This window comes from Melozone crissalis, unplaced genomic scaffold (genome assembly GCF_028551555.1).
Source record: "Melozone crissalis strain CALT ecotype California unplaced genomic scaffold, PUWL_Pcris_2 ptg000389l_1, whole genome shotgun sequence".
Classification (NCBI taxonomy): Eukaryota; Metazoa; Chordata; class Aves; order Passeriformes; family Passerellidae; genus Melozone; species Melozone crissalis.
This window is the reverse complement of record NW_026536128.1, coordinates 21,847-45,116: the sequence shown is the minus strand read 5'-3', so window position 1 is coordinate 45,116 and position 23,270 is coordinate 21,847. Positions and strand designations below refer to the sequence as shown.

Here is a 23,270-nt window from a genome sequence, read left to right as displayed (position 1 = left end):
CCAAGGGGGGCTGGGGGTCCCTAAATGGGGCTGGGGGGTCCCTAAATGGGGCTGGGTCCACGGTGTCACCTGGGGGTCTGTGTCACCTGGTTGTGGTGGCACCTGCACAGTCACACCTGTGTCTCCATGGTGACACCTGGACAGTCACACCTGCTCGGTGACACCTGCACAGTCACACCTGCTCGGTGCCAGCCCTGTGGCCGCAGGAGGAAGTTGGAGCAGGGCTGGGTGTGGCCCGGGGGGCGTGGCCAGGGCTGGGTGTGGCACCTGCGTCACGCGTGCCCGCACATTTCTGCCCCTGCCGGGCACGGAGGCACCGCGGGCGGGCACTGGGAGCTGTGCCTGGAGATACTGGGACACACTGGGAGTCACTGGGACACGCTGGGAGTCACTGGGAGCTGTGCCTGGAGCTAAGTGGGAGCACTGGGACACACTGGGAGCTGTGCCTGGAGATACTGGGAGCACTGGGACACGCTGTGAGTTACTGGGAGCTGTGCCTGGAGCTAAGTGGGAGCACTGGGAGTGACTGGGACTCAAATGGGAGTTACTGGGACTCAACAGGGAGTGACTGGGAGACACTGGGAAGGGCTCAGAGCCACTGGGAATGGCTGCAACACTGGGAAAGGCTGGGAGCAGCACCTGGGGTTAACTGGGGAGCACTGGGGAGCACTGGGAGGCACTGGGGAGCACTGGGAGGCACTGGGAAGGGCTGGGAGCAGCTCCTGGGGTTAACTGGGAGGCACTGGGAGGCACTGGGAAGGGCTGGGAGCAGCTCCTGGGGTTAACTGGGGAGCACTGGGAGTCACTGGGAGGCACTGGGAAGGGCTGGGAGCAGCTCCTGGGGTTAACTGGGGAGCACTGGGAGGCACTGGGAAGGGCTGGGAGCAGCTCCTGGGGTTAACTGGGAGGCACTGGGAGGCACTGGGAGTCACTGGGAAGGGCTGGGAGCAGCTCCTGGGGTTAACTGGGGAGCACTGGGAGTCACTGGGAGGCACTGGGAAGGGCTGGGAGCAGCTCCTGGGGTTAACTGGGGAGCACTGGGAAAGGCTGAGGGAACTGGGAAGGGCTGAACGTGGCACCTGGACAAACTGGGGGGAACTGGGAGAGGTGAACTGGGAAAGCCCAGGGGTGAACTGGGATGAACTGGGCAGAGCTGGGACCCCCCAGATCTGGGGATCCCAGGACCCCCAGGGCTCCCCCAGACCCCAAACTGGTCTGACTGGTGGAACTGGCGGGGCCCCGGCGGCGCCTCCTGCCCTTATCACATCCGGAGCCTTATCAGGAACAGAGTGGGGGGGGAGAGGGGGAAACCGGGGATGGGGAGGGGGAGAGGCAGGATCCAGGGATGGGGAGGGGGCACAGGGGAGATCTGGAATGGGGAGGGGGAGCCAGGAATAGGGAGGGGGCACAGGGGAGCCAGGAATGGGGAGGGGGACAGGGAAGATTCCAGAATGGGAGAGGGAGGGGGAGGATCCCTGAAAGGGAGGGACCGGGGGACCCTGAAACGGGGAGGGGCACCCAGGGACTTTGGGGAGGGGGCAGCAGGTGAGGGGTGGGGGGGTCTGCATGCCCAGGGTGGGGCCCGGTGGATGCCGAGGGTGCAGGGGGGGTTTGGGCACCCAGGAAGCCTCAGGTGGGTGCCCAACCAGGGGCTCTGGGGGGAACGTGGTGCTGGGGGGATTGGGGTGCCCAGAGCAGGATCTGGGTGGGACTGGGACACTCACAGAGTGGGATCTGGGTGGGATCCTGTTGCTGGTGGGACTGGGATGCTCAGGGAGCAGGATCTGGGTGGGATCCCGGTGCTGGTGGGATTTGAGTGCCAGGATTTGGGCACAGCAGCATGGGGATGCCCAGCAGGATTTGGGAGGCCCAGCAGGGTTGGGATGCCCAGCAGGGTTGGGATGCCCAGCAGGATTCGGGATGCCCAGCAGGATTTGGGATGCCCAGCAGGATTTGGGAGGCCCAGCAGGGTTGGGAGGCCCAGCAGGGTTGGGATGCCCAGCAGGATTTGGGATGCCCAGCAGGGTTGGGATGCCCAGCAGGATTTGGGAGGCCCAGCAGGATTTGGGAGGCCCAGCAGGGTTGGGAGGCCCAGCAGGGTTGGGATGCCCAGCAGGATTTGGGATGCCCAGCAGGATTTGGGAGGCCCAGCAGGATTTGGGAGGCCCAGCAGGATTTGGGAGGCCCAGCAGGGTTGGGATGCCCAGCAGGATTTGGGAGGCCCAGCAGGATTTGGGAGGCCCAGCAGGGTTGGGATGCCCAGCAGGATTTGGGAGGCCCAGCAGGGTTGGGATGCCCAGCAGGGTTGGGATGCCCAGCAGGGTTGGGAGGCCCAGCAGGGTTGGGAGGCCCAGCAGGATTTGGGAGGCCCAGCAGGATTTGGGATGCCCAGCAGGATTTGGGAGGCCCAGCAGGGTTGGGATGCCCAGCAGGATTCGGGATGCCCATTAGGATCCCGGTCTTTGGGCTCCTGCTGCCATCCCCAGCCCACCCCAAGCCCCTCTCCCACCCCACAGGCCGACCATGAAGCTGCCCCCGAGCTGCCGCCTGCTCCTGCTGCCCGCGGCCGCGGCTCTGACGCTGCTGGCGCTGCACGCCCGGCCCCCGGCGCCCCCCGCCAGCCCCACGGAGCCCCCGGGCCCCGCGGCGCCCCCCGGTAACGGCACGGAGCCCACGCGGCACCCGCTGCAGCCGCCGTACCCGCACCCGTACCGCTTCCTGCTCAACCACCCCGACAAGTGCCGCGGGCGGGCGCCGTTCCTGGTGCTGCTGGTGGTGACGGCCCCCGAGGCCCTGGCGGCGCGGGACGCCGTGCGCCGCACCTGGGGCGCCGAGGACGCCGTGCCGGGGCTGTCGGTGCTGCGGCTCTTCCTGCTGGGCGTGCACCCCGCGTTCGGCGCCGAGCTGCGCCCCGTGCTGGAGGAGGAGGACGCGCTGCACGGCGACCTGCTGCAGCAGGACTTCCTCGACACCTACAACAACCTGACGCTCAAGACGCTGATGGGCCTCGAGTGGGTGAGCCGCTTCTGCCCCAACGCCAGCTACGTGATGAAGGCCGACCACGACGTCTTCCTCAACCTGGAGTACCTGGCGGGGCTGCTGCGGCCGCCCAGGGCGGGTTTCGTGACGGGCCACGTGTACCGGCAGACGGGCCCGCTGCGGGACCGCGCCTACAAGTGGTTCGTGCCGCGGGAGGTGTACCCCAACGACACGTACCCGCCCTACTGCGGCGGGCCCGGCTACGTGCTCTCGGGGGACGTGGCGCGGCGCGTGTTCCGCGCGGCGCAGACGCTGCCCCTCATCAACATGGAGGACGCCTTCGTGGGCATCTGCCTGCGCGCGCTGGGCGTGCCCGTGACCGACCCGCCGCCCGGCGCCTTCGCCATGTACCGGCTGGACTACGACCGGTGCCGCTTCTCGCGCGTGGTCATGGTGCACCACTACGGGCCCCAGGAGCTGCTGCAGCTGTGGCCGCACTTCCGCAACGCCTCCGTCAAGTGTCCCTAGGGCGGGACGAGCTGGGGGCTGCCTGGCTCTCACTGGGAGCTGCTGGGATCCACTGACTGCACACGGGATCCACTGACTCACTGGGAGCTGCTGGTTGTAACTGGGATCCACTGGTGTCACTGGGAAGCACTGTCACTGGGAGCCACTGGCCGTAATTGGGATCCTTTGACTGTAATGGGGATCCACTGATTCACTAGGAGCTGCTGGCTGTGACTGGGATCCACTGACTGTAACTGGGATCCGCTGGTGTCACTGGGATCCGCTGGTGTCACTGGGGTCTCCCGGTGTCACTGGGATCCGCTGGTGTCACTGGGATCTCCTGGTGTCACTGGGATCCACCGGTGCCAGCCCGTGCCTGGTTCTGCCCCCGGAGCAGCCGCTGACCCTCGGGGTCCCCCCAGGACGTTCGTGCCCCTCTGAGCCTGGAGCAGCTGCTCCATCCATCACTGAGCTGTTGTTTGGTTATCGAGGATCTGTCGGGGATCCACCCGGATCTGGGATCCGCCACGCTGTGTTAATTTATATCCAAAGTTTTTAATAAAAGGGCTGGAGCCTCATCTGTGCTGGTGCCGCCATCCCGACGGATCCGGGTCTGGAAGGAGCCCTGGCGCTGGAATGTGCCCTGTTCTGGGCAGCATTCCCGGTGCTTGCCAGGCTGTGCCACATTCCAGGTGCTGCTCCTGGTGTTTGAGGGGCTGTGCTGCATTCCAGGTACCATTCCAGGTGTTTGAGGGGCCATGCCTCACTCTGGGCAGCATTCCTGCTGTTTGCCAGCCTGTGCCCTGCTCCAGGTGCTGTTCCCGGTGTTTGAGGGGCTGTGCTCCACTCCAGGAACCACTCCTGGTGTTTGCCAGGCTGTGCTCCATTCCAGGTACCATTCCCAGTGTTTGAAGGGCCATGCCCTATGCCAAGTGCTGTTCCCGATGTTTGAGGGGCCATGTCCCCCTCCAGGTGCCATTCCCAGTGTTTGAGGTCCTGTTCCAGGTGCCATTCCCGGTGTTTCCCAGGCTGTGCCCCACTCCAGGCATTGTTCCCGGTGTTTTCTGGGGTCTGGCTCTGGCACGGAACGATCCGGAACCACCGGCACAAAGTTCATCCAAAGGAGCCACGAGGCCCCAGTTCAACCCCAGAGAGGCCCCAGTTCAGGCCCAGTTCAGCCCCACTTGAACCCCAGTTTGGCCCCAGTTCAACCCCAGTACTCTGAACTTAAGGGGTTTAAGGGACAAATATTTGGAATTCAGGTTTGGTTTTTTATGAGAATCCTCCCAGTGTGGGGGTTTGGAGGTGCAGAACTCATTGGGAGCCCAAATCATCCCAAATTTTTGGTTTATTCACCTCCTCCACCCCCAACCCCCAACCCTGACCCCTTCCCCAAAAAACTGAAACCACCAAAGGCAGCGAATACCGAAAAAAGCTCCTCTTTAACGCACTTCACAAAAGCAGAACAACGAGGGCCCGTCCCCCAGCCGGGGCCTGGGAAAAGGCTCCAGAATTGGATCGACTTCCCCGAAAAAAAACAAAACAAAACAAAAAAAAAAACAAAAACAAAAACAAAAACAAAAACCCAAAATAATAATAATAATCCTATTTAGACCAAGTCGTCGTGGCAACTACGACCCATTAAATAGAGGCCCAGGGGTGACGGGTCACACAGAGCAACGGGGAGGGGGAACAGGGGATAAAACCCGGGGGATCGGCCCCGGGGCAGCGCGCGGGACACGGCGTTTATCTGTACTGGTAACTCATGCTGTGCTCGTTCCTGCCGTACCCGCCCTGCGACGCCTGGTACGAGCTGGGGGGGCCGCTGTAGTTCTGGGAGCCCGGCGAGTTGTAGTTGGACTGGGATGAGTATCCACCTGCGCAGGATGAGGAGGAGGAGGAAGAGGAGGGATCAGAGTGGCCGTGGGGCCGGAGCAGGGCCCCACACCCACCTGGGCGGTGCTGGGGTGTCAATACTGACCTGCCTTACCTTGGTACGAGGAGCCCCCGCCCCCGGAGCCCCCGTAGCCCCCGTGGGAGCCCGAGTTGTAGGAGCCGCCCCCGGAGTAGTTGTTGCCGCCGCCGCCGCGGCCGCTGTTGCCGCTGTAGCCTGGGGACGGGGAAAATGTGGGGATGAGGGCATGGGCAGGGACCCCCAGCGCCCCCAGGGGGCTCAGTTTAACTCAGCCAAGCCCCCAGGAGCCCAGAATTCCAGGAGGATTTGGGTGCAGAGGGATCTGGGGCATTCTGAGCCTTGGATTATACCCCAGGAATGTGCCCAGGGCTGGGCACCCACCCCACCTGTCCCCTCTCCCTGTCAGACTCATCCCAGCTCCAGCCCCAAATCCTTCTTTTAGCCCAAACCTCCCCTTATTCACATCTCCAGCCCCAAATCCCTCCTTTAACCCAAACCTCCCCTTATTCACATCTCCAGCCCCAAATCCCTCCTTTAACCCAAACCTCCCCTTATTCACATCTCCAGCCCCAAATCCCTTTTAGCCCAAACCTCCCCTTATTCACATCTCCAGCCCCAAATCCCTCCTTTAACCCAAACCTCCCCTTATTCACATCTCCAGCCCCAAATCCCTTTTAGCCCAAACCTCCCCTTATTCACATCTCCAGCCCCAAATCCCTCCTTTAACCCAAACCTCCCCTTATTCACATCTCCAGCCCCAAATCCCTCTTTTAACCCAAATCTCCCCTTATTTGCAGCTCCAGCTCCTGGGAGGGGCAGGAAGAACCCCTGGAGCTCCCTCCTGCCTGCCCCAGCCCAGAGGGGTCACCAGGTCCTCTCCAGCTGCTCCAGAGACAACCCTCAAACACCTTTAACCCAACTCTGGGCTCAAACCCAACCCCAACCCTCAAACGCCTGCCACCCGCAGCTCCCCCCTGCACTCACTGTATTTGCTCTCGTAGTTGTAGTCGGAGCCGCCGCCGGGCGAGTTGTACGAGTTGGAGTAGGAGTAGCCGCCCTGGCCGTGGCCGTACCCCTTCTGCTTGCCCTGCCCGGGGCCGTAGCCGCCGTACTGGCCCTGCCCGTAGGGCTGCTGGCCCTGGTGGGTGCCGTAGCCGGAGCCGTACGAGGCCTTCTGGCCGCCGCCGCCGCCGTGCTGCTGCTTCTTGCCGCCGTGCTTGGGCGGCGCGGGCGCCGTGTAGCCGTCCCCGCCCTGGTAGTAGGAGCCGTAGCCCGAGGAGCCGCCGCCGCCGCCCGAGTTGGAGTGGCCGCCGTTGCTGTAGAACTGGCCTGGACAGAGAGAGGAGGGTCAGGGTCCTGGGGGTGCAGCCCCTCCGGAGGGGAGAGGGTCTGTGAGGGTGAGGGTGGTCTGGAGGGGGAGAGGGTCTGTGAGGGTGGGCCGGAGGGCAGGAGGGGCTGTGAGGGTGAAGGTGGTCCAGAGCTCACCAGGACCCCAGTAGGACCCCCCCTTAAGAGCAGCAGAACCCCCCGTGTGGATCTGTCCCTGTGATTCCATTCCCATCCAGACCCCACATCTGGGCCCATCCCCGTGACTCCAGCAGATCTCCCATCTGGATCCATCCTGTGATTCCAGCAGATCTCCCATCTGGATCCATCCCTGTGATTCCAGCAGGATCCATCCTGTAACTCCAGCAGATCTCCCATCTGGATCCATCCTGTGATTCCAGCAGATCTCCCATCTGGATCCATCCCTGTGATTCCAGCAGGATCCATCCTGTAACTCCAGCAGATCTCCCATCTGGATCCATCCTGTGATTCCAGCAGATCTCCCATCTGGATCCATCCCAGGCCTCCCTCAACCCTTCCAAGTCCAAACACCATCCTGGAGTGAGAGATGCTCTGGAATGAAAATCCTGCTCCAGGAATGAGGAACCCACACAACTGCACCGTTTATCTTCTCAGGATTTGGGTAATTCCATCTGGGATCCAGAGCTCATCTGGGTTTGACTTCATCCCTTCAGGGTCCCACAGCCAAACTCTGAGTGGTTCCTTTCCTGCCATTCCATGGAGAACCGGGAGCATCCAAAACCAATCTTATTTTAGAGGAAAAAAAAGCCACCGGAATCTAAAACCCTGTGGGATCAGGAGGGATCTGCCAGCAAGGAAAAGGGGCAGAATTTGGTTAAAAAGGATCCAAGGAGTGAAATTCCACGTGCTCCATTTCCACAGCTCAGACTGATCCCAGGTGAATCCCAGCTCCATCCCCAAATCCCGTGGCTGCCAGGAGCTTCTGGAGGCTTTGAATCCTGGGATGCGTTAATTCTGAGTTCTGTGGGTTCTCTTCCAGGTCCCCTTTTCCATGGGAAGATTTTATTCCTCTTCCACAGAAAATCCCGGATTCACTCTGCAGAAATGAGGCTCTGGAATGAATTTATCTTCAGAGCAGATTTGGGGGCTCTGGAGCAAAATCTGTCTGTGCTGGACCAGAGTCCCCTTGGGCCATCCCAAACCCCAAAATCCTGGGGTTTGGATCCAGAGCTGGAACTGGAGCTCTCCCACCTCAAGAGTCCCGGATTTTCCACTTTATCCCAACATTCCAGGTGTAAATCTGAAGTTTTCATGCTTGACAGAATCAGCTGTGATTTTCCCCAAATCAGAGCTCAGGGACAGAAATGTCCAGCACCACGTGGTGGCTTGGGAAGGGCAGTTTGTCCACCTGGGAGGGATCCTAAGGATCATTTCTGGATCATCCAGGATGGGATCTGTCCCCTGGATGAAGAGTCAGCACCTCCAACAATGTTTGTTTGTTTTTTTTTTAAATGGGATGAGTATTATTACAAATATTTTAAGGATCCACTGAACCCTTTGGACTCAGTTTAAACCTGGAGCTTCCTTCTCTTTCTTTTTTGGTTAAATCAAGGAATTAACCCAAAGATAGGAACCATGGTGCCACTAAATCCAGCAAAGACAACTTTCAAAGGAATAAAGGACCAAAACGCTCAGAATTTGGTGGATTCCGAGACTCAAGCCAATTCTAAAATTCCCCTCAATTCCTGATTTTGGGGATATCTCATTCTCCAGGTGACTGAAGCATTTTCCACGGCAACCAAGGACTCCATGGATTTCCCAAAGCATCCAAGACATTCCCCAATGCCTGGATATTTATTTATTGGATCAGGATGGGGAGCACAGAACAATTCCCAGAGCCCAGTGTGGTTCAGAGGATTTGCTTCAGCACAGGGGCAAATTCCAATCATTCCAGCAAATCAGGGAATTTCACATCTTTAAAAGGCTGGGCTGGACCAGATCCATGTGGAAAAGTCTTCCCAACACCCAGAGGGGTCTGACCCAATCTCTGGGATTTATTAAAATGTTGGATTTTGTAAGGAAAACCCTTGCTGTAAGCTAAGACAGAACTGATGAAAACGCTTTGGTTTCCATAAAAACCAAGAACTATTAAAATAAAAAAGCTTCCCCTCCCTTGAGGCATTTCCTGGGAGATTTGAGTCCCCTCACGATGGCACCTGTTGGGATTTTCGGTGGAAAAAGGCACTTACTGTAGCCAGCAGTGGCAGAATTCCCTCCGTAGCCGTAGCTCCCGTAGCCAGCGCCTGCGGAGGAGGGAAATGTTGGAATAAACAGAGATCCCAAGGGTGAAATGTCCCAAACCTGGGGGGCCACTCCCCCATGGAGGGCTCCAGGAAATCCAACTGACATGGACACAACGCCAGAGGGGGATTTGTTCCCTGACAGGGATCTGGGGGCTCTGGAACACCCAGGACACAACACCAGAGGGGGATTTGTTCCCACATGGGGATTTGGGGGGCTCTGGAATGTATAGAACACAACACCAGAGGGGGATCTGTTCCCCACAGGGATCTGGGGGCTCTGGAACATTCAGGACCCACAGCCACAACCCCATAGGAGCAGGGGGTGTCATTCCCCCATGGAGAGCTCTGGAACCTGCAGGTGCCACAGATGTGACCCCAGGGTGGGTGTGATGCCCAGGGGTGGCAGGGGGCCCCTGGGGTGCTGCTGGCCCTCACCTGTGTTCATGTAGCCGCCGTGGTTGCCCCCGAAGCCGCCCCGGCCTCTGCCCCGGCCCCGCATGTTTCCGCCCCGGCCGCGGCCCCGCATGTTGGGGGGCGGGGGGGCCTCGTTGTGCATGGGGCCCCCCCCCATCCCAAATCCTGGGTTGTGCTGCTGTGGGGACAAGGAGGGGGACACAGGTGTCACTTGGAGGAGCTGGGGTGAGGCATTCCCCAAAAACCTCCCAAAACTGAGCCCCAAAACAAGAGCCACCGAGGTGGACCCCAAATTCAGGCACCTCCAAATCCAGAGGGGTTTTGCTGCAAAACCTGATGGGTTTTGAGCTTCCAAGCTGTTTGCTCTGCTCCCAGGAAAGGATCCAACCCCAGAGCCAATGGCTGGTGAGTTACACCCCAGATTTTTTCCCATTCCAGACCAATTCCCATTGGTCTTTTCCAATTTCAGACCAGTTCCCATCAGTCTTTTCCTGTTTTAGACCAGTCCTGATCTGTATTTTCTGATCTTAGCCTGGTTCCCATCAGTCTTTTCCTGTTTTAGACCAGTCCTGATCTGTATTTTCTGATCTTAGCCTGGTTCCCATCAGTCTTTTCCCACTCCACACCAGTTCCCACCATTCTTTCCCCGTTGCAGAGCCGTGGGATCGGGGATTTCACTCACTTTGACTGGGAATTTGGGGCCGCCCCTGGCTGGAACGGGGGCTCTTTTCTTCTTGTTCTGCTCAATGGCAACGGGAGCATCTGGGAACAGCTTCTCCAGGGCAGCCAGGGCTGCGTAGGCTTTGGCCACCTTCTTGTTTGAGCCAGCACCTTGGAACTTCTGCCCGTCCACCTCCACCTTGGAAAGGGATGGAACCACACATTGAAGTGGGAAAGGGCAGGAAAAGATGGGAGACCTACAGGGAATCCCAGAGCTGGAAGTGTCACAGGCTGTCCCTGCCCATTAATGAGCTGTAAAAGGTTCCTCCCAAGCCAAACCTCTTGGATTTGGGGATTTAAACTCTTGGGAAGGGGACGAGGTGCCTTTCCAAGCTCCTCTCCCACCCAGGAGCTCTGGATGGAGCTGCTGGGGAGGGCAGGGGGCCCTGTGGTGTCCCCTCACCTCCATGACAAAGCGCTTGTCGTGGCTGCCGCCCGTCTCTGAGATCAGCTCGTACTTGAGCCCGCGCCGCTTCTCGTTCAGCTCCATCACCGGGTTCTTGCCGTGCTTTGTCAGGATTGGTCCCTGCTGCTTCACGTTCTGCGGGTGGACAAGGGCTGGCTGAGCCCCAAAACGTCCCCAGCACGCACGGAACTGCTCCCCAACGTTTTTGGGAAGGACACCAAGGAGCCACTCCCGCCTCCTGCTTTCGCCAGGAGTGACCCAAACCCACCCCAAACCACCCCAAACCAGCACCAGCGCGGCTGCCACGGTGCCACGTGTCCCCTGCCGTGTCCCCCACGCACCTCAGGGGTCTGATCCGAGGGGGGCGAGGCTGCCGTGGGCGTTGACACCGTTTCCACCACGGGCGGAGGAGCCACCACCACCGGCTTGGTCTCCGTCTCCTCCGCCGACTCGTCGCCCTTGCTGGAGTCCTTGCCCTCCACCCCGGTGGGCAAACCCATGTCCTGCAGCACCTGGGGGGCAGCACGGAGGTCAGCAAAGCTGCTCCAGGCCTTTTATCGACTCTCTGTAATGCTCAGCATTCCCAAATCCTGCGGGCACTCCAGGGGACACTGAAGGCTGGCAGCTCCTGGTGCTGCTCCCACCCCACCCTGGAGGTTCTGGTGGTTTTCCCATTCCCACTCCCACTCCCATTCCCATTCCCATTCTTATTCTCATTCCCACTCCCATTCTCATTCCCATTCCCATTCTCATTCCCACTCCCATCCCATCCCATCCCATTTCCCACTCCCATTCCCATTCCCATCCCATTTCCCACCCCACCTTCACAGCCACGTGCAGCTTGGCCGTTTTCTTGGAGGGCCCCGAGGCCTCGAAGGTGCTGCCGTCGATCTCCACGGACATGGTGAAGATGGGCGCGTGCACGGGGCCGGTCTGGGACACCAGCTTGTACTGGAGCCCTGGTTTGAGCTGGTTCAGCTTCATCAGCGCGTTCATGGCCTGGGGAGGCTCCAGCTTCTCCTCTGCAGGGGCAAAGCCAACACCGAGCGTTTGTGGCTGTTTGGTCGCTCCTTCCAAGAAGCAAAGCTGATTCCAGGCCGGTATTTTCCAGTTTGGGGCCAGTTTTAATTGGTATTTTTCAGTTTCAGGCCAGTCCTGATGGGCATTTGCTAATTCCAGACCAGTTTCTATGGGTCCGTTCCCAGTCCAGACCAATTCCCACCAGTATTTTCCAATTGCAAATCAGTTCTGACCAGTCTTTTTCCATTTTAGACCAGGCCCAACCAGTATTTTCTGAACTCAGACCACTTCCAACTGGTCTTTTCTCTTTTTAGACCAGTTCCCACTGGTCTTTTCTCATTCCAGACCTCTTCCCATTGACCTTTCCAGATTCCAGACCAGTCCCCACTGATCTTTCCCAATTCCAGACCAGTCCCCATTGATCTTTTCCAATTCCAGACCAGTTCTCACTGGTCTTTTCCTATTTCAGACCAGTTCCCATCAGTCTTTTCCACCTCCCAAACCAATCCTGACCTTTTCTTCCCTGGTTTCAATTCTGCCCAGCACAAATCTCCACTTATAAGTTATTTTATCCATCCCCACACCCTGTACCCCCAATCTACAGCCCCCCAAGCCCCCAGCCCTGCACTGAGCACCCCCCGTTCCCACCCCAGTTCCCCCCAGGCCGTACCTACCTCTCATTAACTCAATACCTTTTTTCTGAATCTTCTTTTTCTTTTTGCTGGGGGATTTCTCCTCCCCGTCCTCCTCCATCGGCCGCTTCATGGGGGTGACGGCGTACGTGGTGCTGGGCGGGATCTGAACTGCAGAATGAGCACAGCACTCCCTAAATCCCCTGTTTTCCACCCAAACCCTCGGCATGGGATGCGGGGCTGTCCCCTCCCAGTACGTACCAGTATAATCGACTGGGTTCTCGTTCTTTGGTTTCTTGGGCATTTTGGAGGGCAGGGGATCCATGCCCAGGACCTTGTGGAGCTGGCCGAAGGCGGCGAGCCGCAGGGCGTGCTGGGGACAGGAGTGGGGGTCAGCGGGAGCTGCCAGAGACCCCCTGCTCACAGCAGCCCCCCACAGCCCCCCTGCACCAATCCATCCTCAGAGGGGCTCTCCAGATTGAGTCTTTTGGGGACTTTCACCCAAAAAGGGGCCTTGGGACAATTCGCTACTCAACACCTGATTCTTTGCTCTGGGTGGCCAAACTATGGGGCCCACAGGGGTGGCCTGGTGGAGTGACCGTGGCATTGAGTGACTGTGGCACCGAGTGACCACAGCACCGAGTGACCACAGCACCGAGTGACCACAGCAGCGTGTGGCCATGGTGCTGAGTGACCACGGCGCTGAGTGACCACAGTGCTGAGTGACCACGGGTCTAATCTATGGTGGCCGAAGGAGCTGGGAGCAGAGCGAGCCGGGGTTTGGGAAGGGCCGGATGGAAGTCACACTATACCTGAGCACTCTGTGTGATATCTTCCCTTTGTTGTCTGTCTAGATGCCCAATAGCATCAGTGGCTTCTTTTTCACAAGGGTCATAAATACCAGAACCATCTGAAGGCAGGAAACAAGGAAGATATGCAGAGAATTATCCCGGGTCTCTACCCTAAATTCCCTGGGGCAGCTCCCGAGGCGCGGCTCGCCGGGGTTTCTGTGGGATCGGCCTCCCGGGAGCCAAACTCTGGCGCCTCTCCCTACGGGGCAGGGCCGGGAATCTCCACGTGCCCACGGGGACGGAGGGGCTCCCGACCGCCGGCACCCCCCGCGCTCCTCCCGGCCGGAGCTCAGAGCTCACCTGGGCAGAGCTCACCTGGCCAAGTTCACCTGGCCGAGCTGAGAGCTCACCTGTGCAGAGCTCACCTGGCCAAGTTCACCTGGCCAGAGCTCAGAGCTCACCTGGCTGAGCTCACCTGGCCGGAGCTCAGAGCTCACCTGGGCAGAGCTCACCTGGCCAGAGCTCAGAGCTCACCTGGCCAGAGCTCAGAGCTCACCTGGCCAAGCTCACCTGGCCGAGCCCACCTGGCCAGAGCTCAGAGCTCACCTGGCCAAGCTCACCCAGCCGAGCTCACCAAGCCAGAGCTCACCTGGCTGGAGCTCAGAGCTCACCTGGCCAAGCTCACCTGGCCGAGCTCACCTGGCCGAGCTCACGTGGGCAGAGCTCACCTGGCATGACGATGCCCGAGGCCAGGCACTCCAGCACGCGGCGCAGCGCCTCGCCCGCGCCCATCGGCCGGTTCGCCGTCCCGATGGATTTCTCACACAGCAGCTCCAGAGGCTGCAAGGCAAGGAGGGAAGTGAGGGCAGGGAGAGGGGAGAGGGAGCCTGGAGAGGGACCTGGGAGAGGGATCCCAGAGAGGGACCTGGAAAGGGATCCCAGACAGGGACCCCAGAGAGGGACCTGGGAAAGGGATCCCAGAGAGGGACCTGGGAAAGAGATCCCTGCAAATGGACTCCAGGAAAAGGGGCCTGGGAGAGGGACCCGGGAAAGGGATCCCAGAAAATGGAACCCTGGGAAAGGGATCCCAGAGAGGGATCCCTGGAAAGGACACCTAGGAGAGGGATCCCGTAGAGGGACTCTGGGAAAGGGATCCCAAGAAATGGACCCCTGGGAAAGGGATCCCATAGAGGGACCTGGAAAAAGGATCCCAGGAAATGGACCCCTGGAAAGGGATCTGGGAGAGGGACCCTGGCAAAGGGACCCCCTGTAACGGGACTGCAAAGGGGACCCTGGGAGAGGGACCCCAGGAAACACGTTGGGAAATGGGAGCCCTGCAAAGGGACCCGGGAAAGGACTCCAGGGAAGGGACTCATCTGGGAGCAGCTTCTGGTGCCCGCAGGAGGAGAGGAGCTAGGCTGTGGAAGTCGTGAATGGATAAAACATTTGATAACAACGTGATTTGGTAATTAATAAAACAAGCTAATGATGTGATTTGATAAGATAAAGTTGTTTGATAACTGATAAAACCGTTTGTTAATTGATAAAGGAAACTGATGATGGTATTTGAGGACAGCATGGTTTGGTAACTGATAAAGTGATTTGATAACTGATAAAACTATTTGATAACTAGACTTGAAAATTAATAAAACTATTTTAAAATAACACAATTTGATACTTAATATTTGATGATAACATGACTTGATAATTTATAAAACAAGTTGATAATGATAATGATGTGGTTTGATAACTGATAAAACAATCTGATAGTAACAAGACTTAACAGCTGATAACACTGACAATAACGTGATTTGGTAGCTGAGGAAATGTTTTGATAATAATGTGATTTAATAATCAATAAAACAACTCGCTAGTAAGGTGAGTTGATAACTGATAAAACAATTCAATAACAACCTCAGCTGATAACTGACAAAGCAATTCAGTATCGAGGTAAGCTGATAATTCATTACCAATCTGATAACAATGTGAGCTCATAATTAGCTGACAATTGATAAACCCACGCGCACCACAGACATGAGATTTGTGTCTCTGAGTGCAGAGAAGCCGTTCATCCACAGCAATCCCCAACCTGGGGAAGGGGACGTGCCTGGAGCCTCGGGAAAGAGCAGAGCTGCACTGGGAGAAAGCTGCCACCCCCTGGAAGGGGAAAAGGGAATGAATGCATTACCCATCCTCGGAGCGGGGCCCAGGTGGGAACGCGCGTGCACAGGTCCCGCAGCACCCGGATCACGATGACGCACGACTTCAGTCCGTTGGCCCTGGCCTGGAAGCGGAACCAAACCGGACAGGGGCTCACCGAGCGCCCGCCCGCGCCGCCGCCGCTCCCTCCAGGTGCTGCTTTGCCGAGGGAAAGCCGGAGCCCGGAGCTCGGAGCCGCCGCAGCCGAGGCCTGGCTGAAGCCTCAGCCAAGCTCCCAGCCAAGCTCCCAGCCAAGGGGTTGGCCAAGGTCTTAGCCAAGGTCTTAGCCAAGCTCCTAGCCAAGGAATTGGCCAAGGTCTTAGCCAAGCTCCTAGCCAAGGGGTTGGCCAAGGTCTTAGCCAAGGTCCTAGCCAAGGGGTTGGCCAAGCTCCTAGCCAAGCGGTTGGCCAAGGAGTTAGCCAAGGGGTTGGCCAAGGTCCTAGCCAAGGGGTTGGCCAAGGTCTTAGCCAAGGTCCTAGCCAAGGGGTTGGCCAAGGCCTCAGCCAAAGAGTTGGCCAAGGAGTTGGCCAAGGTCTTAGCTAAGGGCTTAGCGGAAGGGTTGGCCATGGGGCCGGTCAAGGTCTTAGCTAAGGTGTTGGCCAAGGGGCTGGCCAAGGTCTTAACCAAGGTCTTGGCCGAGGGGACGTTCCTCCTCACACAGAGCGGCAGCTCCGCAGCTGCTCCGTACAAAGGCTCCTAAGTCACTGCAGCGCCCACAGTCCGGCACCTCCGAGCGGCCGGCGGCCGCTTGGAACTCCAGCTCCAACAAGAACACTCAGCCCCTTAAAAGAGTTTTACCAACGCTTCTACTTAAAGATAAATATAAGAACAAAATGCAAACCTGGAACCACTTGGCGTGGCGCAGAGACGCCAAGGCAGCAAGGCATTTCTGCCTGTCCAGAACGTCCGGGGAGTCGGTGACTGAGAGCGTTTCTAGTCGTGGATGGAATAAGAAGACAAGGCACGGTTTGACCAAGGGGCTTCTGTCGGGCCGAGGGGGATGAGGCAGCATCCTAACGGGCAGCTGAGGCTCCCAAAAAATCCTGCAGGGATGCTGGGAGCGGGAGGGAAGGGGCTGCGGCCTCGCCTGGACACTGGGGAAGCTCGACTCCCAGGGAGGGATGGACTGGAATGTGCGCTGGGAGGAGGAGGAGGAAGAGGAGGAGGAGGAGGAGACCGGGCGTGAGGCTCGGTGGAGGGCACAGCAATAAATCCTGGGTGGACGGAGAGGCGGCGGCGAGGCCGGCACGGGGAAATTTGAGGGGGTGAGAGCCCGGCTCCAGCTGGAGCACAGGGAGGGAAGGAGGGAAGGGCCAGGCTGGAGAGGATCCAGGGAACCCTCCGCCCGGAAGGATGGCTGCCCCGGCCCCGGCCCGCGACAGAGAACGTCCTGTTGGTCAAAGGTCCAGCGTCCCTAAAATCGACAAACTAGAAGGCTCGGAGACGAGGTCAGAGATCAACACCAGAGATCAACAATCAAGAGCACAAAGAGGTCCCGGTTTGTGCTGCAGCAAAACTGAGGAAGGGCCTCAAGTCGCCCAAAGTTGCTCGAGATCAGGGTTTTAGATAAGGCTAGTGCGGAGCGGGGGAACCGCCGGCCCTACGGAGCCCATCGGAATTGGAGCGCACAACCAGCAGCTGCTGGATTCTGATTCCAAAGGGAATTTGGAGAAGCTAACTTTATCCAAAACTCTGCATCGCTTTCCGGAATTGTGAACCTGAGGTGCTGCGAGAGCCGCGCCAGGAGCCCCGAGCACCCGGTGTTCTGCTGCAACACACACCGGGGAACATCCCGGAACATCCCGGTTCATGGACATGCAACTCCTCGCACAAGAAGCCTTCGAGAGGGGTTTTTGGTTTGGGTTTCTTAAACAAATCTGGTTTCTGTTTTCATGTCACTGCACTGACATGGCCGGGGGACAAACCACGAGTAATACAACGAGATGATGAATTAGTGAACTAAAGGCCCAAGTGGAACCAAAAGAAAGGATAAAATAATAATACTCAAAAAAAAACCAAAAAAAACCAAAATAGAGCAAAAATCCGGCGTGAAAGGTGCTCCTCAGCTTCGGAAGCTCGGTCGGGTAAAGCACACCCGGGATCTCTCAGTGAGGGTGGCACAGTGAAGGAATTTGGCGAGGATCTGGCCACAGGAGCTGCCACGGCTCCGGCTGAAGCTGAAGAGCACCTTCCCGCTCGCTACCGCGGGACGCCCGCGCCGGCCGGCCGTACCTCCGGCCAGCTGCTTCTCCAGCTCCTCCCTGACCACGGGCGACGTCAGGTGGATGGTCAGGCTCAGGGGGGGCTCCTTGGTGTTCTTGATGATGATGGCGGCGTCGCCCACGGACTGGATGATCTCGTACTTGTCCTCGGTGATCGCCTGCGGCGTTGGGGTGGAGACGGGTTGGAGCGAGAGGGGTTCCAAAGTGCCCTCCAACCCAAACCACTCCATGATTCCATCATCCCAGAGTCCTGGGAATGTTCTGCTGGAGCAGGGAAGGCTCTGGGGAGACCTTGGAGCTCCTTCCAGTGCCTAAAGGGGCTCCAGGAGAGCTGGAGAGGGACACAAGGGATGGAGGGACAGGACAAGAGAATGGCTTCTCTCTGGGAAAAGGGGTGTTTAGATGGGTTTTGGGAAGGAATTCCTGCCTGTGAGGGCACGAAGGGGCTGGGATAGAATTCCCAGAGAAGCTGTGAGTGCCCCTGGATCCCTGGAAGTGCCCAAGGCCAGGCTGGACAGGGTTTGGGGCATGTGGAAGGCATCCCTGCCCATGAAGAGGATGAGCTCCAAAATCCCTTCCAACCCAAACCATTCCACAATTAACAAGGACGGAGTCATTTAGCAATCCTAAAGAAGGCTACCACACGCCTCTGGAAATGGCTTTTCCAAGCCAGAGCAGGGGGACCAGAACCATCTCCAAGGGAATTTCCCCGTGAGCTCCACTCACCGCCAGCTGCACTCCCAGGTTATCGGCGACCTTCTCCAGGAGCTTGGCCGTGGGTTTGTCTTTGCACAGCAGCACCAGCTCCAGGTCCAGGTCCCCCTTCAGCAGGAGGCCCTTGGCCACCAGCCCCACGCGCATCACCCCCCGCAGGGTCCTCGTCAGCTGCTCCGTGGCCTTCTGATCCCTGGGAAAAAGGGGAGAGGGTCACGAGGGTGGGATTCACTGCCTGCTGATGCCCCACCAAACCAGAGGGATGGATCCGTGAGGATCAACCCGGAGCCTTGGTTCATTCCCCTCAAGTCCCCAGCCAGGGAAGACAACTTTTCCACCAATTTTTCCAAGCAGGTTTTCAGGGGGCTAAGCGAATTTTAAGGCTCTAAAGCAGGACAATCCCACCTGCAGCCCCACTGCTCACCCTCCTTCCTTGCTCTCCTCCTCGGGCGCCGTCTCCATGGACTCGCTCTCCGGCTGCTCCCCGCTGACCTTCTCCTGCTCGTCGATCCAGTCGGAGACGGCTTTGAGCGCCCGCTCCGTGTGGGACACCATGTTCTGCACGGCCTCCAGCTCCTCCTGCGTGGGGTACACGGCCGAGTGCTTGGCCATCACGTGCCGGTCGTCGTTCACAAAGATCCGCATCGGGCGCTGCGAGGGCGGGAATAGTTGGGGTTATTTAGGGAAGTGCCAGGACACGGATGTTCACCCCACGCCCGGGAATCCACCCGTCCCTTACCATTTTTGTTTTCTGCTGCCTGCCTGAAGGTTTCTGAGGGGTTTATTTGGATTTCCCTGGCGAGCAGAGCGTCGCGGCAGCGCGGCGTTGCGGGATCTGAAACGACAGAGAGCGGGTGAGCCGGGGCAGCCAGAGCAGCCTGGGGCACACGCTGGAGCTGGAAGCACAAGAGCAATTAGACAGATCCCAACTCGTTAGCCAGAGCCCAGCTCTCTGCTCCTCATATCCCCGAGAGCTGCAGGCTGACAATGGAGGAGCACTGAGCATTAATCCTTGTTCCCGTTTATTCCCAGGAGGTTTTCCCATGGAACGGGACTTTTCCAAAGCTCTCATCTCCACAGCAGACAGAACTCCCCTCTCCACACTGGAGCAGCTGCCCTGGGAAATCCAGGTGGGAACCCAGCGCTCAGAAGTCCTGGAATTCAACAGATTCAGCCCAAGTGACACCAAATTCCTGCCTTTTTGTGGGAACTGCCCCCAGCTGGGGCAGAGGAGCCTTTTGTTCCAATCTGGTTTTGCTCCAATTTGTTCCAAGCTCACTCACAGCTGGGGCTCACAGTTTTAGGATAAAAACCAGGAAATCTCATTCCCTCCAGCCGCTGTACGGACACACAATTCCATCTGAGGAAACCCCTCCGACTCCAACCCTGCCAGTTCATTCACAGGATGACTTAATAGTGCCATAAATCTGGATTTAATTGTAATTAAGCCCCGACCGGCGCCGGCTGAGCAGGGAGAATCATTCCCAAGGAGCCACATGGCATCTCCTGGTGCCTGCTGCTCTGGGCTGGGCCCTGCAGGCCCCGTTACTTTCCTTAAAATTCCCTCAGTTTCCTTCAGGCTGGATAAGGAAAGGGTTGAAATCCCCCCGGTTGTTCCTACTGTCAGAATCACAACAGCTTTGTCCCCATTATAACCCTTCTGAGATTTTTGGAGGGAGAAATCTGGGAGCTGATGCTGCAGCACCACCAGACCTGTGTCTCTTGAGGAGAAGAACCATAGATTCAGTTAAACCAGGAGTCCAATCCTGACAGAATCAATCCCTGCCCTTGGAAACGGGACAAACTCTGGAATATCACCTGGTTTCGGCCTCACTCCCTCCTCCACTCCACCCCCGGCAGGAATCCGCCAAACTTCCCGCGCTCCCAAGGGAAGGAGTGACTCTCCCGAAGGCATTTTTGGGACGACGGAGGGAAAAACAACCAAAGAACGTAAAAGGGTGGAATTTCTGCCCTGAACGTGAGAAAGCGCGACCCAGGCAAAGCCACGCTCGGGCTCAAGGCCGCGCTTTAAGAACTAATTGGTCGCTTTTATCTGAGTTCTGGCACCTGCCCGGGATGGATGAGGAACAGCACGACCCTCCAGAGCAGCGCAGGAGCCCCGGGAGCGCGGATCCCAGCGGGAATCCCGGAACGAGGGGGGCACAAAGCACTCGGTCCCCGCGGAGGGAAGGGGGTGCTGGATCTCTGTGCCCCTAAACCCTCCAGAAACGGAGCGGCCGCGGGTAACGGGGCTGGAGCAGCGGGAGCCGTGAGGGAGCAGGGACAGGGGCCCAGAAAAGCTGAGCAGAGGAGGAGAATGAGAATCCTGGTCCTGAGCGGGGAGAAGGGCTAAAATCCCCCCAAGGGGATGATCCCACTGCAATTCCCGGCCGGGGATGAGGTGCGATGGGGAGGGAAGAGGGGTTTAAGCCCCTCCAAGGGGGTGATCCCACCTCCTCCATGGTGCCCCCCCGAACATCCCACCAGGGCCGGCTGAGGGGGTCGGGAAAGGACCGGCCCGGCCCCCCTCAGACCCCCCATGCCCGTCCCCACTCCAGGGCAGGGCCGCGGGGCAGAAACGAGGAGGGGGCGCGGGGCCCGGGGGTGAGGAGGGGGCGCGGGGGGTGAGGAGGGGGCGCGGGGGCCGCCGGGCGCTGCCGCCATTTGCAAACGCGGCGCGAACAAAGCGGCGCCGGCCAGAAACGAGCGGAGTCCGGGGCAGCCCCGTGCGACACCCGCGTTCCCCGGGCGGCGGCTCGATCCCCCCCCGTCCCTCGGGCCGCTGCTGAGGGGGGCCCGTGAGGGGGCCCGGCCGCTCCCCCCCACCCTCCCCTCACTCACCGCCGCCATTTTGTCTGCACACAATGGGCAGGGCGGGAGGGAGGGGACACGGGGGGGGCCGGGTCACCACGTCCCACCGCCCCCCCCGCCTCACCGCCCCCCCCCACACCTCACACCGGCTCCTCCCGCCCCAGCACCGCCCCGGCCCGGCCCGGCTCGGCCCGGCCGGCTCGGCGCGGCTTCCCCCTCGCGCGGCGTGGGCACGGCTCCTACCGGGGCTCTGCCGGCGGTGCCTCGCGGGGGCGGCCCGGCCCGGCCCGGCCGGCGGGGCCCGGGAAGGGCCGGAGCGGGGCCGGAGCGGCCGCGGCGGGGCCGGAGCGGGGCCGGAGCGGGGGCCGGAGCGGCGGCGCCGGGACTGCGGCGGGGGCGGGGCCGCCGCCGGCGGGGGGCGCGCGCGCGCCGGGCGGGGCGGGGCCACGGGGAGAGCGGCCGGCATGGGCCAATTGGAGGGCGCGGAGGGAGAGTGACGGACAGGCGGCAGAGCGAATCGGAGAGGGCGGAGGGAGGGTGACGGGCAGGGGGCGGGGAGGAGAGGGGGACGGGCCTGGAGGGCGGGGATAAGCGGCACGGGGCCAGGAGCGGGCCAATGGGGTGGCCCGGCACGAGGCGATGGACAAAGGGAAAGACCAATGGGAGAGGGAGGAGGGAGGGTGGTGCAGGAGGGGCGGGGCCCAGAGCGGTGGCGGGAACGGCTCGGGGGGGCGCGGGCTGAGGGGACGCCGTGAGGGTAGCGATGGCCCGGGAGGATCTCCCTGAGGGGACATGTCCTCACGAGCCTCCGAAGCACCGGAGCCCAGCCAGGGTTCCACCGGGAACATCCTTCTCTGACAAGCAATGAAAAGGTTTGACCTCAAAGTGCCTTTTTTTGGAGGGGTCAGATGTCAATATCGCCTTTTTACGAGGGCGACAACCTCAAAATCACCTTATTTGGAAGGGGTTGACCTCAAAACCACCTTATTTGGAGGGGGATTGGCCTCAAAACCACCTTTTCTGAAGGGGTTTGACCTCAAAAATGCAGATTTTTCAGTGACTTGACCTCAAAACCATTGAATTTTTGAGGGGAACCACCTCATAGACGCGTTTTTGGAGGCATTTGACCACACAAACACCTTCTGCTTTTGATGACCAGGGAAAACAACATTAAATAGGTGTCTGAACAAACACTTTGCTCTTTAAAATCCCTTCTTGGAGACCCTGTCGCTCAGGGATTGTTGGAAAATTACTCAGATTCAGCCCAAACTCCCCAAAACCAGTGACCCCCCCACTCTGAAATCAGCTGAACAAATGCTGAAATGGCCATTTTGGGGTGAAAAGTGGCAGAATTGGGTTCAGCCCTGAGGCGTTAGAGCCCTGCGATACCACACAACACAACGAGCTCCAAACAGGCACTTTTTTATTGTCGGTCGCGACGCTGACGGAACCGCGCAGAGACTCCGGAGTGTCACAGCACCCTTAATGCCTCAAAAACACGTGAAAAAGGAGCGTTTTCCTTTAAAACATCAGCCCTGCAGGTTTAGTATTGTTTAGGATTTTAGGGTTGTTTACTTTGCCCACAGAACAATCAGGTTTGCAGGGACAGAAGCCACATTTCTAGACAGGGGGGAAAAAAGCGCCATTATTCCTAAATTCCATCATTTAATGCCTTGAACACGGAGCTTTGCCTGGAAGCAGGAACCCAGCCTTGGAGTGAAGCTTTTCTGGACACCAAATTCCCCCAGACAGCTGCCCTCGCTCTGAGTTTTCCAAAACAACCTCAGAAATATTCCTGTAAATTTCCTAATTTACAGGAATATTTCCCTCACTGCTCCCCATCACCTCTAAAAAGCCACTTGGGTTTATTGGGAATAAAAATCCTTAATTCTCCTCAAATCCTGTGCTGCTGGGAGGCAGCCAAGCCAGCCCGGCTTCCCCACGAACACATTTTTCCAAATTTCTTCTTTCTTTCGCCACTTTTCCTTCCAGCCTTCCAAATTCCTGCTGGTTTTTGCCTTTTTGAGCAAATAAACCCAGTTCCTGCCACTCCTCAGCTGCTTCCCACAGGGTTCCACACCCAAAGGGTCAGGATTTGGGAGGAAAACAGCTGAAAATCGAGGAGTGAGAGAGAATCTGCCCCCAACACGAACATTCTGGGCAGAAACAAAACCAAATCCACCCTGAAACCTGCACAGGGAGGGGAAAAAAAACCCCAAATTAATCCAGAATGAGCATCAGGAGCTGCAGGACACGTGCTGGAATGGCTGTAAGTGGAACAAGTCTGGTGATTATTCCCTGAATTATTCCCACTCATTCCAAACAGGGA

The 23,270-nt window shown here is 58.7% G+C and overlaps 2 protein-coding genes across 6 annotated transcripts; one reads left to right on the top strand and one right to left on the bottom strand.

Moving 5' to 3' along the window:
• Positions 1 to 2,523: 2,523 nt before the first annotated feature.
• Positions 2,524 to 3,507, top strand: LOC128950063 (beta-1,3-galactosyltransferase 2-like). Its single transcript, XM_054294941.1, has one exon. It carries the CDS (start codon positions 2,524 to 2,526, stop codon positions 3,505 to 3,507), a length of 984 nt encoding a protein of 327 aa, XP_054150916.1.
• A 1,703-nt stretch (positions 3,508 to 5,210) lies between these two features.
• ILF3 (interleukin enhancer binding factor 3) lies at positions 5,211 to 21,005 on the bottom strand. 5 transcript variants are annotated; one of them, XM_054294934.1, is made up of 20 exons: positions 20,972 to 21,005; positions 18,870 to 18,965; positions 18,555 to 18,781; positions 18,143 to 18,323; positions 17,427 to 17,574; positions 16,036 to 16,127; positions 15,184 to 15,279; positions 13,724 to 13,835; positions 13,017 to 13,114; positions 12,466 to 12,577; positions 12,247 to 12,375; positions 11,375 to 11,574; positions 10,894 to 11,064; positions 10,550 to 10,687; positions 10,109 to 10,285; positions 9,448 to 9,604; positions 8,959 to 9,012; positions 6,386 to 6,730; positions 5,477 to 5,596; positions 5,211 to 5,363 (listed from the first exon to the last, which is right to left on the bottom strand). In XM_054294934.1, the coding sequence occupies exons 2-20, from the start codon at positions 18,870 to 18,872 to the stop codon at positions 5,233 to 5,235; spliced, it is 2,691 nt and encodes an 896-aa protein (XP_054150909.1). In that variant the 5' UTR covers positions 18,873 to 18,965; positions 20,972 to 21,005; the 3' UTR covers positions 5,211 to 5,232. The 5 variants fall into 5 exon arrangements, with proteins under 5 accessions (XP_054150909.1, XP_054150908.1, XP_054150910.1 ...); XM_054294933.1 differs by having other exon boundaries at positions 5,468 to 5,596; positions 9,448 to 9,601; XM_054294935.1 differs by having other exon boundaries at positions 5,468 to 5,596; positions 12,265 to 12,375.
• Between the last annotated feature and the right edge of the window lie 2,265 nt (positions 21,006 to 23,270).